The 20,000-nt window shown below is 48.3% G+C and overlaps 1 protein-coding gene across 1 annotated transcript in view; it reads right to left on the reverse strand.

Annotated features, from left to right (window-relative positions):
• The window catches only part of adamts17 (ADAM metallopeptidase with thrombospondin type 1 motif, 17), a gene marked incomplete at both ends in the record, with an annotated part of 66,693 nt that overhangs the window by 3,096 nt on the left and 43,597 nt on the right, over positions 1-20,000 (reverse strand). The window contains 7 exons of the mRNA XM_080539711.1: positions 3,035-3,187; positions 5,049-5,253; positions 7,932-8,067; positions 11,576-11,735; positions 13,562-13,719; positions 15,804-15,884; positions 18,388-18,462. Of these exons, the coding sequence (XP_080395837.1) occupies positions 3,035-3,187; positions 5,049-5,253; positions 7,932-8,067; positions 11,576-11,735; positions 13,562-13,719; positions 15,804-15,884; positions 18,388-18,462 (968 nt within the window). The remainder of the gene's footprint in view (positions 1-3,034; positions 3,188-5,048; positions 5,254-7,931; positions 8,068-11,575; positions 11,736-13,561; positions 13,720-15,803; positions 15,885-18,387; positions 18,463-20,000) is intronic.

The raw sequence follows: 20,000 nt of genomic DNA on the forward strand, positions 1-20,000 counted from the left end.
GAGAGCTAGTGTGTGTGTATGTGTGTGTATGTATGTGTGTATGTGCCCGTGAGAGAGAGCCAGTGTGTGTGTGTACGTGTGTGTGTGTGTGTGTGCGTGCGCCTCTCACCACCGCCCCCCTGGAGCATGTCACATCCAGATAATACCCCACCGTGCTGATCAAACACTCAAGTGCTACCCGTGCTGACACGGAAAGGTCAGTCAGCGCTGGACGGCTTTAATTGAATTGACTCTCCCAGTAAAAAGCCCTTCAGATGTGCAGGTGAAGGACAGGCAGTTTTGCCTCGCAGCAAAATAACACCTTGGAAGATGAAAGGTATTCCAGCGGCTCCTGTCAGACTGTCTCTGCCTATCTAAAGTCCTTGTCACTGAGAACAGTTCTTAGTTCCGAGTTCTTTAAACGGTTCAGTCTCACAGTCTTACAAACTAATGATTGACTTACGTAACCTGTGTTTATGTTTTAGATTAGAGTCGGGACGGTGAGTCCTTTGAGAGGACACACTCTCATCGCCATCCTATCGAAGGGCGTGAGCAAAAAACACACACACACACACACACACACACACACACACAGAGCTTACTGTTAATAGTGAGTGCAGCTTCTTTTGAAGCCCTCAGCCAGGGACACCACAGAGCCCATCCTGTCATCAAGGCTGTCAAATGGACCGGCACCGTACTGGTCGGGTACTGTGAGCTGAGACTCTAACCTAACCTAATGCAGCCCAGCCCAGCGCTGGCCAACCCTGGCCAGCCCTGCCCTGCTCTGCCCTGTCCTGTCCTGCTCTACTCTGAGGAGAAAAACTAAAACAACTTTAAGCTTTTTTTGTTTTTGTTTAATGGCTCTGGCTCTGTTTGGTGGAGCAGATTTCAATCCTGAGAGTTCAGTATGAATGAACTCAGTGATGAAGAGTGATTTTCCTCACACGGAATAACTTAGTGTGTTGGTACCCTCGGGCTACACTCTCAGCTGCTTGACTGTGTTATCCCCAGCCAGCAGTGTGTGTGTGTGTGTGTGTGTGTGTGTGTGTGTGTCTGTCTGTCTGTCTGTCTGTCTGTCTGTCTGTCTGCCAGTCTTTCTACCTGTCTCTCTGTCTCTCTGTCTGTCTGTCTGTCTGTCTGTTTGCCTGTCTGTCTGTCTGTCTGTCTGTCTGTTTGCCTGTCTGTCTGTCTGTCTGTGAGGCTGTGTTTGGGAGGAACCAGCTGTAGGTCTTTCTGCAGGCTGCCATATTGGATCCCTACGGTCCAGTTAGCCAGAAAATACACTCCAAGTTCCAGACCAGGAAATGCCATTATAACATAATAATCCAATTATATCAATGTCCTATGCTTCACTTCCTAGCTAAACAAGGCTGTTAGCAACAACACGTTCGCCAAGCGTACAGTGTATTTGGCTAGGCCTGTTAGAAATAAACAAATAATTAATAAAGTTTTTTTTTTTTTTTTTTGCGACCTCAACGTTGAGAACCACAGGAAGGAAGAGCTGTATTAGGGTCCAACCTGAATAAGGGTTTACTCTATAGGTTGAGACATCTCAATGACCCACCACGGTCATAAAAGGTCCTTTGGCCCTGTTCAGCTGCCTGACACCCGATAGGGAGACTTTACGACCAACGTTTCAAAACACCGGCGCCAAGTGTAAGCCTCGGGGTCACGACAGGGGTCGGTAGGGGAACACACCACCCCTGTCAAGTGTGTGGAACTGGAAAGGGAGGCTTTGATGTCTCCCTCCAGGTCGCTGAGTAAGGTGCGCTGGACCCTCCCCTCCCCATCCAGAGTCATGTTGTGTTATGTTTGCATTTCCTGTTTTACTCACGTTGTTTTTTTCATCTCTGCCACTTTGTTATCTGCCCTTGTGTGTTTTTCCCACTAGTGTAATTGTCTTCCCCCGCCCCGATTGATTTCCCCAGTTCTTACCGTCATTCCCTGTGTATATAGTCGGCGTGTTCGTTTGTCTCGTCGCCAGTTCGTTTGTTTATTGCGCCTCTGAGTCAATACATTCCAGGAGTTTTCCTAGTGTCTAGTTTACATGGTTTTGATCTTTTGAGTGTGTTTTTGACTTCGCCGTTTTGCCTTCTCCCTGTTGGATTATCTGCCCCGGTCTTGAATTTCACTACCTGTGTACCGAACTCTTGTTTTGCCTCCTCCTTACTGATATATACGGCTGCCTATCGACTGTCCGCCTCTGTATCGAACCGTCGCAAGTAAAGACCATTCTTTTGGGTCACGCTTTTGTCCTGAGTCGTGCTATTGAGTCCTCTGTCTCGGAGTATTATTCATTACACCTGTGAGTGCAAAGCTGCACGGTCCATCTGGTTCACTCATCATCACACTCTGGCAGGAGAACATCTGAAGTTTAAGCGTGTGTGTGTGTGTGTGTGTGTGTGTGTGTGTGTGTGTGTGCGTGTGTGTACTCTAATAACTCCAACTGCTGAGGAGGAAGCCGGGGCTTAGTGGTGGCCTGGATGCTGCGGTCTGGTGATATCGAATGTCAGTCAGCCGCTACACTGACCACACTTGTACGTCAGACTCAAGAGATGAGGCCCCCGATAGTTGGAGCTTCAGTTCAATTACTCCAGCAGTGTGTGTCTGTGTGTGCGCACGTACGCGTGTGTGTGTGTGCGTGCGTGCGTGCGTGTGTGTGTGTGTGTGTGTGCGAAGGTGAGCCAGCTGTCAGTAAGTGAGAGAGGAGGGCCAGGCTTGGGGCTATGTCATCAGTAGACAGACAGCTGTACCCAGAGCATCTATCAACACACTCACATCAGGCCTGGCACGGCGCTGGCCTCCTCTACGCCGCAGCATCCATCACAGGGAAGAGGGCATCTGAGGTCAATGGATTTTCTGTTCATCCTTTGTGTCAGTGTGTGTGTGTGTGTGTGTGTGTGTGTGTGTGTGTGTGTGAGTGTGTGTGTGTGTGTGTGTGTCTGCGTCACATGCGTGAATGTGTGTGTTTGTGTGTGTCAATGTGTGTGTGTGTGTGTGTGTGTGCGCAAGTGCGTGTGTGCACGCGCATACGTGTGTGTGTGTCCGTCCACACCTTGGACCAGTCCCCGGTCTTCCACTCGTAGCACTTGGAGTGGTCCTGGCATGGCTCCTCCTCAGCGGGCTCGGACAGGGGGTCACACCTGCCCTGGGGGTTGGTGCAGGTCACTGTCCGCGTGCGCACCCCCTCACCACAGTCTGACGAACACTGGAGGCAGGGAGGGGGGGGGGGGAGAGAGAGGGGGAGTGGAGAGAGGAGGCATGGTGTTATTCATTATAGAGCCCTCTTGTACTGTATCATTAACTGCACTCCTCCAGCCTCTTTCAATGAAGTGAGAGGGAAAGATGGAGAGAGAGAGAGAGAGACAGAGAGACAGAGAGATCTAACAAAGTCAAAATGTCATTCTTTTCAACAATCAGAAGGTCAAGTTCGTCATTCTTTTGTACGGTGATGATAGGGATCAACACAGAGTCAAAGTATGTGTGGGTGCATGCACGTCTGTGTGTGTGTGTGTGTGTGTGTGTGTGTGTATGTCTGGGTTTCCGTTAACCGGTAATTACCGGTCTTTGTCCGATAAAATCTGTTGAAGCCCGACATATTTAAACCTCTTCGGTCATAATGTCCGGTGAAAATAACCGCTAAACCCAGTAGCCCATTCGGCGGTAACGCGCCCCATCTGGCAACCCTGTCTCTCAACGGCGCGAGTAGTTTCGTCAGTTAATTTAGTTTGATCTAGTCTAAATAAAACCACTGCAGTGACCGGAGTCAAGGTTATTGTTCTGCGTGTTTTGGATGTGCTAGAGCACAGTGAATGACCACAGAGGGCCGTGAGATGCGGCTAGTAAAGGACGCTAGCCATCTCAACCCCGTTCATTGATTGAGCCTGCCGTGCCGTTCCAGCCCTGAGTCAGGAGAAGTACTACGGGAGTAGTGCGCTACTATCGACAACATGGGCTACTGGTACCATTAGATTAGGATTGATTAGATTAGGTTGACAATACCACACTACATTTGAGTTTAGGGATATCAATGTTATATATTTGTGTATGTTTTATCTTTATGTATTAAATGTTATAATTGTTCCACATTTGAGACCTGTCTTCCCCCCACTCAGTTATTCAGTCGGTGTCCATCATTTTAGTTCAATTTAGTCTATCTATAGTGTTAGAGTTGAATTTGTGCCACTAAGTTGAAATGTGGGGTGTGTATCCCCCCGATACATCCTCCTCATTCTCATACTCCCGAGTCCGAGTAAGTATGATTTGACAGGCAGCTAGACTTAATGCCTTCCCAATCAGCGAGACGTGGTTATAGAATTGACGTTGTTTTATTGATAAAAAGGGTAAAACTGGAAAGAGAATATAAAAAACTTACATTACTGTCGTGAAACTATTTAACACACTTCAGTTAACGTAATGTGGAGTCCGTTCATTGATCGATCGATGCAGTCCGTTCAAATAGCCGTCAAAAGCTAAACTAGGCATACTTAAAATTACCAATTACATACTCAAATCCCATTAATGCAATTGAAATAAACATCTTCAAGTAGCCTACAGTCGTAATTCAAAGTAGCAAAGGTGACTAGGCTGCCCAGTGTGGCGCGCGTGCAGCCCTGGACATAATGCCATAGTAGCCATGCGAATCATGAACGCCTATATTATTATTATATAGTTCGCGATCTAATCGTATCGGATGAGAAATAGACATTAAATGGCATAGGCCTATATAGGCTACACAACAGCTAATCACCGCGACAAACACCTATATTATATTCTAATATGATGACCGGAATATCTCCCGTTTGTCCGACACATTGAAATCTTCCCGGACACGTTGACCGGCACGAATTTTTTCTAACGGAAACCCTGGTGTAAGTGTGTGTGTGCGTGTCCGTGTGTGTGTGTGTATGTGTGTGTATGTGTATGTGTGTATGTGTGCGTGTGTATGTGTGCGTGCGTGTCCGTGTGTATGTGTGTGTCCGGGTGCGTGCGTCTGTTGTGTGTGTGTATGTGTGCGTGCCTGCGTCTGTTTGTGTGTGTGTGTGTGTGTGTGTGTGCGCGTGTCAGACCTTGGACCACTCGGAGGCCTCCCAGATGGTGAGACAGAGCCGCCCCTCGCAGCCCTGCAGGGTGGGGGGTTTCCCCCCCTGGCAGTACAGGTCTCTGGTGTTGATGAGGGAGCCGTTCTGGAGCTGGTACACACACACCACCTCCCTCCGCTGGAGACCCTTCGTACACGACGCCGAGCAGGGCCCCCACTCCCCGGCCATCCAGCTGGGGGGAACACACACACACACACACACACACACACACACACACACACACACACACACACAAACAGACAGACACACAGACACAGACACAGACACACACACAGACACACACACACACACACACACACAGAGGACCTGGATTCAGTACACAATTAACCGTTAAGCCTCATCAAATACAGATTCAATTAATTTGATTTCCCAGGCATCAAATGTGATCATGTACACCTCCCCTGCAAAACTAAGTTTTGTAAGTAATCACTCCTAAACACTTTTTGAGAGTCTGCAGTCGCTCTTTTCGGAACTTTAATAACGAGGCAATTAGCAAACGCTCACACTAAGCTCTTTTTGGTGTTACTTAACATGAGCAAACTGTACACCCAGCACATTAAGCAGAGATGAGCTGAAACGCTCAAGGACTTGATTCATAACGTGCAACACTGACCAGTGTAATGATGGGACTTGATGTATTTGATGGCTGCATATGGATGTAATGGTGACTGCGTTTGTGGATTGTGTTTATGTGTTTGGGTGGTGCCTCGTGTTTTTAATATGTCGACGTTGTGAATGTGTCATTGTGTTTTATGCACCTTGTGGAAGAATGTGAAGCGAAACTAATGTCTGCGCAAGCAGACGATAAAGCACAATCTAATCTAATAGTAAAACCACCAGGCAGGCAGACCCACGCCTGCGCAGCTAGCTACGAGCTAGCCTCGCCCGTGGAAAGACGAGTGCAGATGCATGTAATGTACTGTAGATCCTAGCAGATAGATTTGAGAATAGATTAGAGCTCAGGGTTATAGCATCAGCGCTAAGCCTGCTGTGATATTGTAATATCCTCTGAAAAGACGCCATAAAGAGTTACAGCTCAGCATCTGGCTCTCTGGGACGATGTGCTGACTGTCTATTAAACGTCAACGAGTAGAGAGCTCCCAGACTAAAACGTCTCTGTCTGTCTTTCCATTTTTCTATCAACCATCCCTTTTCTCAGATCTCCCTGTTTTAACAACTTGCTGGTGTCTCTTTCTTTCTCTCTCTCTCTCTCTCTCTCTCTCTCTCTCCGTCTCCATCCTTTGCTCCTTCTCTCTCTCTCTTTCTCTTCCATCAGCTGTTGCTCCCTCCCTCCCTTCCTCCCTCCATCATCTCCCTCTCTCTCTCTCCCTCCCTTCCTCCCTCCATCATCTCCCTCTCTCTCTCTCCCTCCCTCCCTCCCTCAACTCTCTCTCGTCCTCTCTCTCTCCCTCCCTCCCTCATTTCTCTCTCGTCCTCTATCTCTCTCCCTCCCTCCCTCCCACCCTCCCTCATCTCTCTCTCGTCCTCTCTCTCCCCCCCTCCCTCCCTCATCTCTCTCTCGTCCTCTCTCTCTCCCTCCCTCCTTCCCTCCCTCCCTCCCTCCCTCATCTCTCTCTCGTCCTCTCTCCCTCCCTCCCTCCCTCACTCCTTCCCTCCCTCATCTCTCTCTCGTCCTCTCTCTCTCCCTCCCTCATCTCTCTCTCGTCCTCTATCTCTCTCTCGTCCTCTCTCTCTCATCCAGTCGGAGGTCCTAGAGCCTCCTCCCCTCCTCCTCTCTGCTGGTGTTCCTGCATGTTTCCTGTCATTAACTCTGCCTCAGCGTTTCAGCCTTCTCAAAGCTAATCGGCCAATCTTCGGCGTGGCGATGATTCAGCCAGCCAGCGTGAAAGCCTCAGCTGTTTGCTTGAAAGGAAACACATCAATCAAAGACTGTGTCTGGGTGAGGAGTGCAGCTTTACAGTAGTCGGAGGCACATTTTGGCACAGCACACACGCACGCACATACACACACGACACGCACACTGCCCGTTTTATCCGAAACTAATGAAATATAAAGGACAGAACAAAGAATTGTACACAGCATTTAGACCAGCTTTGATGTCGTTTTATATTTGCCTCTGGTAAAAACTGCCCGGCAACAGATTACTGTTAATGAATCTAAGGCTTCTCAGCTGGGTCCACACAGGACAGTCTGTCACAACCGCCATCTGGGACTGACACACAATACGCAGAGTGGGTAGTAGATGGATTGTGTGTGTGTGTGTGTGTGTGTGTGTGTATGTGTATATAAATGGTTTCCACTTCCATGTCCATTCAGATGTATGAGACAGGATTTAGATAAGACTGAAGATAAGATCTGTTACAATAAGCTCCTCCTTCCTTCAGGCTGTCGCTGCCAAAATGATCCTGAATGAACGATAACTACCCCCTGAATGAGGCGAGAGAGGCACCGAGATGGTGCGATTAATTCACTTCACACACAGCCGGAAACGATTGAAACTACAGCAGGGTGGGTGAACAGGGGCCTTCCGTAGACCCCCACACTATCAAAGCCTGTTAGCTTTGAGTGAAACGCTAGATGCCGAGTAGGAGTCAGGTTGAAAAAAACAAAAAACAAGACGCAACTCCAACTGCCTTTTATGTGGATATAAAAGGCAATAAGACACTTCAAATGGAACAAGTCTGGAAGCTCGAGTCTTTGATATGAGAGGCAGAGGCAGAGGCAGGGGGTGGACTGGCTTAATAACAACAACATCACAAGTTATTCTCTGCTGCCAAATGGCTGTCTCATATCTAACTCTTCGGCGTATGAGGTAGGGAGTGAGACTAGGACTCTGCAGTGTGTGTGTGTGTGTGTGTGTGTGTGTGTGTGTGTGTGTGTGTGTCTCACCGGTACTGGCAGTGGTGGGAATTGCAGCGACGCACTTGGGGGGCGGGCCGGTTCTCTGGGTGGCAGTGGCTGTCGTTGACCGGGGTCATGGTCTTGTTGAGCATCTGCATGCAGGTGACCACTGTCCTCCGCTCACCTGCAAAGACACACACACACACACACATTAGGAGAAGAGTGTTTACCTCTGTTTTACGTCAGGGGTATGATTGATTTAAGCCTTCAATCATTGAAGAGAGAGGGCGGGGGACAGAGAGAGAGAACATTTTTTAATGTTCTCTTTCATTTAATGAAAACAAGTGCAGTTGAAGTTCCTCTGTGCCATGGTACTAAAGCAATTCAACCAAGGCATTCAACCAAAGCTCACATAAATACCCACAGCTCACACCCCCTCCTCCTCTTTCTTTACCACTCTCCTTTAACACCCCCCCCTACTCTCTCTCTCTCTCTCTAACCCCCACCATAACCCCCCAGTGAACTGCATCACAGACACTGCCTAATGCAAAGGCAATTACACAATAAAACTCAGTTAATTATAAGTAAGAACCTCAAAGGGCCAACGGGCCTATTCTTAGAGCCCCTCTGGCCAGGCTCCAAACCCCTCTGGCTGGCTATGGCTCTGATCCGCGTGTGTGTGTGTGTGTGTGTGTGTGTCTGTGTGATGTGAAACGAGTCAGGGAGCCGGTTCTGGGATGAGCTCTTGTCTGATAACACAGGCCAGGAGTGTGGGATTAGCTCATTAATGTTCTGTTGTTGTGATGACGCTGCCAAGCCAAACTATAAACACAGCCCTTATGTTAACCCCAGGAGAGGCGACTGGAGGACAGACACACTGGGACACAGTTTCGTGCTGAGACACTAGGAAAGTTGTCGGTTACTGTTCTGGAAAGTTGTCGGTTAATTCGATACAGAACCAAATTAAGCTGAGCCGAGCTAAACTGTGCTAACCTGACCTTGGTTACAGTACGTATCTACCAAAATTGCTGAAACAGGGCTGGAAAGGACAACGTGAAAGGAAGATATTGACGCCAGCCCATTATGGTTCTGGTCGGCCCTGTCGTGTGTAAAGCCTTGATGTTTGAATGTTATGAGATTACCTAGTGGTAACAGTGCAGAGGGAGGAGAGGACATGAGGTGAGGAAGCTGTCTTAGACTATTGGGATGTACTCCTTTTTTTACCCCTCTATTCTCAGACTGTCAGAGCGGCAGTGGGCAGAATTAATTTCCAGGACAAACTCCTCACAGTGCTCCATCTAAAAGACACAGCAATCGACATCTGTGAGTTATACAGTAGTTACCAAGGAAACAGCTGAAGCAAGTCTTTCTATTTATCCTCTAGACGTCTAGTCTTTCTCTCCCCTATTTGAATCCCACCAAAAGCGGGTCGCAAAAACCACAAGCTGAGCTGCTCTCTAAAATTCTTATTCAGAAATAACACAACCAAAATAAAACTTTATTCATCTCTTTCATGAAGCCACCATGCACAGGAAGCACAACATTGAGCTGACATCCTTGGCTTTCAAAGTCCCAATCAGGACATTAGGTCACAGGTTGAAATCCGTCCCACCCGTGTGTGTGCGTGTGTGTGTGTGTGTGTGTGTGTGTGTGTGTGTGTGTGTGTGTGTGCGCGTGCGTGTGTGCTCCTTAAACATGAACAGAAACAGTGTTTCAGAGTGATGTGTCCTACTGCAGCCAGGATCCAGGACGATGGGACCACATCAAAGACAGATACCCTTAATACAGATCAGACAGATGTCTAACGAGCTAACCACTGCTCCTGGCTAGCGCCGCGGCGCTAACGAGTTTTCCAAATGACGACTTTGCTGAGGCGCAGTAACCTCAAACATGATTACCCACTCCAAACAAAACCAGAACACCTAAACAAGCACACACACCCTCCTATCTCACACACACACACACACACAGACACACACACTCACACACACACACACACACACACACACACACACGCTCCCATCAACAGAGGTAAAAACTCCCGTCGCACTGAAAGACGAGTGTTTGGGTTAATTCAGTCTGACCGCACATCCTAGGTAATAATCACGTGGACGGTGATCAAACCACTGATGTCACTCACAAAAACAAGGTTTACTATTACCTCAGGCTTTCCCGCCTAGGAATGTTGGAGCTGACAGAAGCTCGCCAACTCCCTAACATACTGAGACTTGATTCAACCAGGTCCTTCGGTTGAAACATTTCACTAAGAGGCAGAAAAACACAGTAACTGAACACTTCACATGTGCTGCGGGATGGTTGAGAGGACTGCACTATCTCTCGGAGTTTGGAAAATGAAAAAGAAAGCTGGTTTCATCAGAAGAAGTGTTTGTTTTTCATATCACCAGCTATAAAAAGAAGCCTCGGAGACTGAGAGCATAATTCTCAATAATAATCTGCTCAGCTCAGAGGAAGAACACAAAAGGCTGTCCACTACCAGCTACAGTAGAGCCATGGGTTTTAATGAGCTCTCAATGAATGCTCGGTGGGTGGGTGCATGCGTGTGTGTGTGTGTGTGTGCGCGCGCATTTGTGTATGAGTGGGTGTGTGTGTGTGCACACGTGTTTGCCTCTATGCGTGTGAACCCTGTTGAGAGGCCCACAGTGGGAGCCCACTCTGATTGTCTGATGAACTGTAGATCAGAAGCTAAAAGTTGCACTGAGCCTCCCAGCCCTACCCTCTACTCCCCTACCCCAGCCACTGAGCCTCCCAGCCCTACCCTCTATCCCCCGACCCCAGCCACTGAACCTCCCAGCCCTACCCTCTACCCCCCTACCCCAGCCACTGAGCCTCCCAGCCCTACCCCCTACCCCCCTACCCCAGCCGCTGAGCCTCCCAGCCCTACCCCCTACCCCCCTACCCCAGCCACTGAGCCTCCCAGCCCGACCCTCTACCCCCCCCCCCCTACCCCAGCCGCTGAGCCTCCCAGCCCTACCCTCTAACCCCCTACCCCAGCCGCTGAGCCTCCCAGCCCGACCCTCTACCCCCCTACCCCAGCCACTGAACCTCCGTACCCTAACCCCCTACCCCCCCCCTACCCCAGCCACTGAACCTCCGTGCCCCAGCCTGCTGAGCAGAATCCAAGCCTACCAGACCCACCCTCTAAGACGTCCCAATGCCCCAGCCCCAGCCTCCCAGTTTCTCCCTCCCCTAGTCTCCCCCTAGTCCCCCTAGTCCCCATGACTGTTTGAAGTGGAGCCCTGGCCTGGCAGGCCCTCTCTGCTCAGCAGCCAGCCCCAGATTAGTGCAGCAGCGTGGGGCACAGATGTGACGTGCTGCGGTCAAGATTAGCTACATATCTAACACATAAACACAGTGAACAGCAGCAGCAGCAGCAGGGGAGAGGAAGGGGAGCAGAGCTGGGGGGGGGGGGGGCTGAGAGGCTCAATGTTACCCTGCGTGATGGGGACCACGGTCAGCTGATGGGACTGGTTTTAGGACCACCACTTAAAAGTATGTGGAGGTTAAAAGACCATTTAAAAGAGTGTGTGTGTGTGTGTGTGTATGCATGTATGTATGTATGCGTATGTGTGCATGTGTGCGTGCGTGTGTGTGTGTGCATGTGTGCGTGCGTGTGTGTCTGCGTGTGTGTGTGTGTGTGTGTGTGTGTGTGTGTGTGCACGTGACTGACTGACCTCCTCCACACTGGACATTGCAGTCTTGCCAGCGGCTGTGAGTCCAGAGGTAGATATGTTCAGGCTCCTTCTGGGCCTCGCTGCTGTTCTCCTGGGTACCGTTCAGAGACACGGTGTACTCATAGTGGATCCCATAGGTCTGGTCATGGAACAGCAGCACCTGGGGGGGAGAGGAGGAGGAGGTGGGTGGCTGGGTGGGTGGTGGAGAGGAGGAGGAGGTGGGTGGCTGGGTGGGTGGTGGAGAGGAGGAGGAGGTGGGTGGCTGGGTGGGTGGTGGAGAGGAGGAGGAGGTGGGTGGCTGGGTGGGTGGTGGAGAGGGCAGAGTGACAGACCTGGGGAGAGGCCATTTCAGGGTGGACCATGGTTGTTGAAAACCGATGGTGAAAAAATGTATGTCACGTTCATTCAAAAATCTTTATTTTTGTATTTCTAACCATTACATTTTTCGCCTATCATTTTATTTTTTTGTAGCTGTTGTTTTGTGGTCTAATCTGCTGTAACGCCTGGATTTCCCCTCTGGGATCAATAAAATGCCTATCTGTCTGTCTGTCTGTCTGTCTGTCTCCATCCCTTCAGTAAAGGACTCCCTTCTCGATCCCCTGAGTCCTTTACCTCCAGTCCCCTGATTAGCTACGTCAGGTATTCCACAGGGAGAATACGTCCCCAGGAGGACTCTTACAGCCCTGGCAGCTCCCTGACAAGCTTCATTACCGTTAGTACAGCTAATTATAATTACAGGGGACTGAGGGATGTCTGATTCCTACTAACTAGAAAGGCATCCCTCCAGCTGCAGCAAGAAAGGGGGTCTAATGTGTTAACATGTTTCAGAAGCACAGAGTAGACTCATTGCGGTAGGTGGTTATAACTGTGTTATAAATGTTATTACTGTGTTACAACCGCCAGTACAGCTAATTATAATTATAGATGACTGAGGGACGTCTAATTCGTACTACACAGAGTAGACTCATTGCAGTAGGTGGTTATAACGGTGTGTTAGAACATAGTTTGGGAATTATACAGTAGGTTCTGTGATCGATGGCTGTTGAATAATGCATTATTCTTATATCCATAGGACCACATGGATATACAGCTTTCCTGACACAAACATGTACTGTGGCTTAAGCCTAGTCCTGGACTAAATCACACTTTCAATGTAAAATCTCCATTGAAGATGCTTTTTAGTCTAGGATTAAGCTTAAGCCTCATCTGTGAAACCGGCCCAAAGTGTACCCTTGGGACAATAATTCAATAACATTACATGTCTCTATTAATCCCCAAAGGGCGATTAGAGGGACAACGTTCCCTTAGGTTGGCAAGCGTCTGGCAAAAGGTTGAACCCTGGGACATCAGGTTGACCCCAGTGACATCAGGTTGTGCCATGGACAGACACACTTCGGCCCAGTCCACACAAACACAGATATTTTGAGAACTTAGTGTTTTCAATAAAATACCTATCTGTCTGTCTGTCTGTCTGTCTGTCTGTCTCCATCCCTTCAGTAAAGGACTCCCTTCTCGATCCCCTGAGTCCTTTACCTCCAGTCCCCTCATTAGCTACGTCAGGTATTCCACAGGGAGAATACGTCCCCAGGAGGACTTTCGTCCACACGCAAACAGCATTGTCGTTTACTCAAAACAGACCTCTTGGAAAACTCCTTCTCGGGTGAAGACATTTAGAAACTCTGTTTTCAGTGTTGAAAGGTAAAACAGAGTTTTTGTCTTGTGACGTCAGAGCGGGCTCCGTTATCTCCTTTGTTTACATCATCCAAAGACGACATTTCGTGCTACGGTAACCTTTTTGAATCGTTTTTGCATTTTCACTGAGACAGAGATGAAGAGGAAAAACCCAGTTTTCCAAAATACCCTGGATGGTCTTAGAGAAGTGTTCTATCTCTAGGTGCATATCCCTGGCACTAAAAAGCTAGGTCAACCTACGCTGTGACATAACTCTGTTCAGAGGGGTGGTTCGTAGGGCCATAATGTGTTTACCATCAGGTACAGGGGGGTCTTGGTGGGTCCCTTGGCGGACATCTTCTCCCACAGCCCCCTCCTCACATAGCGGACGGTGGTTCCCGCCAGCTGGAATTCTCCCGGAAGCTCGATCTTCCAGTCGCTGTTGATGGACCTCTTGGAGGAGTCTCTCAGCGCTGGAGGAACAATGAGAGGAGTCTCTAAGTCTAAGCATTCTGCACTAGTCTACACCCTCGGCCAATGCACACGGCCCCGATTTTGTCGCACCGACGAATTCGATTCCATTGTTTTGAATGAGACAATGCACACGGCGTGCGATGCGATATTATCGCACGACAACATTCGATTCTCCATTCACACCAATTGAAACAATTCAAAGAGAATTGAGAAAGAGACAATTGAGAATCGAATGTTGTCGTGCGACAAAATCGCACGCCGTGTGCATTGGCCTTAAGAGGTCTGGAATAATGACTGCACCTGTGGAGGCCGGGGGAGGTCGAAATTGGAGGACGGGCTCATTGTAATGCATGGGATGGAATGTGGAACGGTATCAAACACGTGAGTTTACATTACAATGAGCCCCGTCCTCTGATTTCTACCTCCACTAACCTCCAATGGATGCCACGTGAGGAAGAGCATTTTCCCCCTTCAACTACTGTACAAGGTCACTGGTTCAAGCCCCTTTCGAGGGGTGGAGAAAACAATGACACTAAAATAGTCAATGATGCTGGCAGAAACAATGTATTAAGTAACGTTCTGAGCACAAATCAACGGTTTGGAAAGAGAGAACCCGGGTGTCTGGGTATGGGTCTTATTATTTTCTGCCCAACCACAGCAAAAGCATCCCTCCCAGTCTGTGTGTTAATGGAACCCTTGCAATGCATTGTGGGGTTTTATGCAGCCTGGCCAAACACACCACTTCATCACATGTCTAGAGTTAGTCCACTTCTCTGTCCTTCTTTATCTCTGTCTTTCCCTGTCTGTCTGTCTGTCTGTCTGTCTCTCTCTCTCTCTCTCTCTCTCTCTCTCTCTCTCTCTCTCTCTCTCTCTCTGCCTTTCTCTCCTTCTCGCTTCCTCTGTCTCTCTCTCTCTCTCTCTTTGAGGTTGTGTGTACTTGGGCACACTGCCAGAGAGGAACTATAGTCTAGTCAACCAGGTGTTGGGTAATCCACCAGAGAGGTTGTCCTGACTGCTGCCTGGAGAGGGTTTAGGAGCTCCTATACTGCTGAGACAGAAGACATACGACCTTACATAAGACCAGCTGAAGGACCTCTCTGATTTAACCTTGTTGTAATGACTCGTTTGGAATGACTTGACTAGCCCTAGACTAGGTGTTCTGCTTCTGGTAGAAGTAAGCATTGCACTGTTGATCGCTCTCTAACAAATGTAAATCAAACTATGGATGTGATGAGGTATGGCGTAAACTGCCTGGGGGCATCCAGAACAAGTATTGTTCATAAACACACAAGCTATGGGGTTAAAAAAATAAAAAATAAAAAGGCTGTTGCCATATCATCAACTAACTACAAGCACATGTTCCATGATCATGGCATATATTAGCGTGACACAACCATAAATTATCTTTTCTGTTTTTCTACACACTGCATTTGTTTCACGCCAATTTGACAGGCCTCTCTACTCTGTATTGTCAAAGGCCTATTGTTTTATGCAGTAACCCAATTTGGTTGTTTACTGTTCATAAAAAAAGTGGGTGAATACATAGGGCCTCACACTGTACAAAAGAAAGTAGTGTTTGAGTGTTTCTTTGAAGACCAGATGTTCCTCTCTCTCTCTCTCTCTCTCTCTCTCTCTCTCTCTCTCTCTCTAAAGGGAGTGGTTGGCCTTTCAGTCTCCTCTCCTCCTCTCCTTCCTTCCTGTCCCTTATTCTTCCCCTCATCCCTCCCACTGCCACAGAGAATCCAGCACCGCCTGTCCTTTCATCACAGACAGAACCAGAACCTTGACTTGACCCGACTGGACCGGACCGGAGATCCATGTGAGTAAATCAGTGTGTGAAATCCCAAAGCAGCAGCTCTGTCTAAGCAGGGTCAGACAGATGAATGTGTTTATAGGCCTTTGAAGCTCTGGTGTTGTAACAAAACAACACAGGACACTGCAGAGGGTTGTTGGCATTGATTGAAATTGACGAGGAATAAGCGGTTTACAAAAATAAACATCAACAGTTGTGTGTGTGTGTGTGTGTGTGTGTGTGTGCGTTGCATCATTCATTGTCTGTAACGTGAAAAGAGGAGTTTATTACCCAGAAAGCTGTGGGAAGGTCTGTCCTCCACAACTTTGATTCTCCGGGCGCCCACGGGGATAACGGCTGCCTCGATGTAACCTAGGCAACGGACGAGAGTGTGAAGGGGGCAGAGACACACACAACCGGGCCCACACCAAAGGATGAGACACAGGGTGAGGAGGGGGTGGGACACAGGGTGGGTTGGGCTGGGCTGGTTCTGGGTCTGCATCAGTGCTGCTCCTCTCCCACCCGAAACCCCAACATTTATCATTAACTCCCATCGTGCCTTGTATGATGACATGAACAGTATGTTCCATGCTCTGTGTTCTGCAGAGAACTGAAGCCATGTTCACTGGAGGAGAGCAAGCTCTGATTAGAACCAGACTAGCCCTTCTCACCATCCTTAAACACGCACAGAGGCACACAGGCACGCAGGCATGCACACGCACACACGCACACACGCACACACACACACTAGTGCCACGTGTTTGGGCAGTAATGACAATACAAAGCAGCTCACTGGTTCCTCGGTTGACCCTGTCCCTCAGGCCACTGTGGTCTCACAGTTAAATATGAGGCTTAAAGGGGCATTCAAACAATAACAAAACCTTCTCCCTGCCACGTCTTTGGGTAAACAGTTGAGGGAGGGGGGGCTGCTAAACCACTGTAACCACTCTCAAATTCATAGACGGAGCTATGGATGCAAAAACTAACCATCCAAGAGATCAACATGATAGTTCTAACCATGTTTCCAGGCTACACAGAGTTTTTTGTTGTTGTTGTTGCTGTTTTTTTTTTTACAATTGGGTAGCTTTTGAGAATGGATTAGACAGTAACAAGCTTATGTGAGAGACGAGAAAAAGTAGGGAGAGGTGGAGGGAGAGAAAGAGAGGGAGAAGGAAAGAGAGAGAGAGAGAATGGCAAATCGTTCCTCAACACCACAAATAATTGCAATAGGATGAAACCATGACAGAGGACCCAGACGGGGGTTATTCCAATTTGACCTCCTGATAATAGGACTGTTAAACCCTCTGAAACCGAGAGGCCAACCCCACAATAGATTATAACAATAAGCTCTGGAGCTATTCTCGCAGCAGAAGATAGTGTATACTGTATGAAACAAACATTTGATAGAACTGACTAAATAGTTTGGAGTTAGTTATATAGGGTTTAAAAAAGTTTTCGTTAAATCTATTTAATACATTGAAGGGTTTGTTTGAAAAAAAAAACATGTTTCAGTGTGTGTCACCAAGGGACAAGGACATCTTGAGAATCATCCCGTTGTGCAAATATTCTATTGACGCCAATGCATGATTGACACAGCAGAGTTTGAGTTACACAACATGGGATTCAGTGAGCTGCTTTGTCTTGGTTCTTCTTCACTGCCCCCACCCCACACACAGAGCCCAGTGTGTACATACTCACCACAGCGCCGCCCTCCTGGGCTCAGCTGTAATTACCACTACCATGCTGTTACCAAACCCCTCAGCACAACACAATAGAACACAGAGAGGGAGGAAGTTGCCCTAGGCACTGATCTACAGTCAGTTTTACCCATAGGATTGGGGAAGGTTAGTCTGATCTCAGCTCTGTGCCTAGGGACAACTTCTACCCTGACTGAGAGGACCACACCACACACCCAAAAGTTAAAAAGCACCCGTCACCTCTGCAACAGATCACCCGTTCTGAGTACAGCAGTACAACTCCCCTTCCAAACCTGGTCCCCAGCCCACCACCCTCCTCCTCCTCCTCCTCCTCACCCTCTTCCAGACAACCCTCTTCAGGGTTGGAGAGAGTAGACACACCACCCAAACACTCCTCTTTCAGTCTCTCCTGGGACGTCAGTTTGACTTTATCAGTGGCATGGATCCAGGCAGTATCACTTATAGCCCAGTATGCTGCTTTTCCTCCTCTTGATTTGGAATGGGTTTTAGCAGGAGGAAAAGCTATTCAGTATAGTGTTCAAACCTGGCACCAGATTCTCTTCTCAATGACTTGGGAGGGTTGTGAAGCCAGCTGTTCTCAGCCAAGCCCACCACATGGAAGGCAGACGTGGGCATTCTGACAGACAGAGAGTTTTACCCTTTGCACATCTGAGGCTGGACTGGATAGATGTACAGCAGGGGAGGCTGGTGGAGGTAAGAAAATCGGAGGACGGGCTCATTGTAATGCATGGCGCGGAATCAGGAATGTTATTCATTAATCATTTCAATCCGTGCGTTTCAATGAGCCCCGTGTTCTGATTCCTGCCTCCACCAGCCTCTCGTGGTGTGTACAAGTGAGGGTGGCGTGAACAAGGCCAAAGGGGAGGGAACAGCTTTGTGAAATGATTGCATGGCTGGCTTTTCACAGAGCAGGGGGTTATGGGTTAGGTGGTTATGTAACCGGGCTGTTTAAAGCACTGGCACCACGTTTGGACTACTGGTCCCAGGAGAACCCAAATAGGACTGGTACTCTCATCTACCGACGTTCAAACACTCTAGTCGAGGCAGGAAGCACACGCACACACAGACACACACACACACACACACGCACGGACACATACACGCGCGCGCACACACACACACACACACACACACACACCACACAGCAGGCATCTTACATGAGAAACACTTGGGGACAGCTCTTGGTTTAGCCATCACACAGGTAGAAACCCTCTTACACTGCCTACTGGGGACTGGGGAACAGAGAGAGAGGGAGGACGGGGTCAGAGTTCCTGTGGTCCATACCTCACACACACACACACACACACACACACACACACACACACACACAGACGCACACACATACACAGACATAGACAGACACACAGACAGACATAGACATAAAGACACACAGGCACAAACACAGACACACACACGCACACACGGACGCACACACATGCATGCTCTGCTCGCTCACACTGACATTTCTTTGTCAGAGAAGAGAACATGGAACAGGTAATCTTGCCTGGGTATGAATAGGCTTTCTTATGACAACCAACACAGTCTAGCTTCAGTAGATAACAGATTCCAATAGAGGACTTAGGTAACAAGGTAATGAGACAGGTTTCCGCCAGAAAACAAAATTAAAATTCTGCCGTCTGCACCTGAAAGCCACAGGCTTTGCTTGGCCTTTCGCAGAGGATAAAACCGTATTATTGGTATTTGGGAAAAGCCATTAAAACAGCATAAAGGGATACTTATCAGGTGGTTAATCTCTAGCAAGTCTCTGTTCTGTTCTGGGTGCACCGTAAGACCAAATGCCAACCATGCTGTGGACGTTAACCTGAACTTTACTCAAGGGATAGAAGCACAGGTGTAAGTCACTCTGTGTGTGTGTGTGTGTGTGTGTGTGTGTGTGTGTGTATGTGTGTGTGGGTGTGTTTCCTCTAACACCCTGGCCTCTTTGGCCTCTGGAGGTTACAGTGCACCTTGCTGTGTTGGCTCTGGGTGTGTTTTCCACCAGAGGTCAGAGGGTTCAATTCCCTTAAGTGAGAAATGTCAGTTTAAGGTCTCGTCACAGCAGTAGCAGGGACACCCACTGGGTGTTAATCCTTCCACCTCTTTTTTTTCAACTTCATTTTTCGGAACCCCCTTTTTACGCTGGCGTACCATAAAACTCCAATAAAGTCTCCAATAAAGACCTGTCTCCAATAAAGACCTGTCTCCAGTAAAGACCTGTCTCCAGTAAAAGCCGGGGGCCACTAATGACATTGAAGCGCAAATAAGCAAATAGGAGCCTGTCCTCAATAAATGCCGGGTTCTAACGAATTATTTCACCGTGTCTATTCTCTCTTGATATCAGCACACGATTAACGTGACGCATTCGATTCGGAGCGATGGTTTGCGACATTACCGGTATTATTTATAACTGTCTGGACAGATAGTTTACGCGTGTCTGGTATTGCGCAAGATAATAAATACATTACCATATCTATCAGAGATGAATCTGGTTTCGACTGATTTATTGTAGGCTAATAATGTTGATATAATATTGGTAGATATTTGTTCTCAGTGTATGACAAATATTAATCTCAGCCGTGTCACAGGTTTGAGTAGCAGTTTGGAATCACCGTAACAGCCTCAGGTAACAGAATAACAGGGTTCCTACAAGTTTCAATAAGTCAAATTTAAGACCCTAACCCTAACCCTATTCGAGACACCATATGATAGCTTTTTGTCATCCTGCCGTAGCTTTGTTCGCCAATAATGTCTCCCGGGTGGCAGCGAATTG

The sequence above is a fragment of the Nansenia antarctica genome (assembly GCF_963989245.1).
Source record: "Nansenia antarctica genome assembly, chromosome: 9".
In the NCBI taxonomy this organism is placed as follows: Eukaryota; Metazoa; Chordata; class Actinopteri; order Argentiniformes; family Microstomatidae; genus Nansenia; species Nansenia antarctica.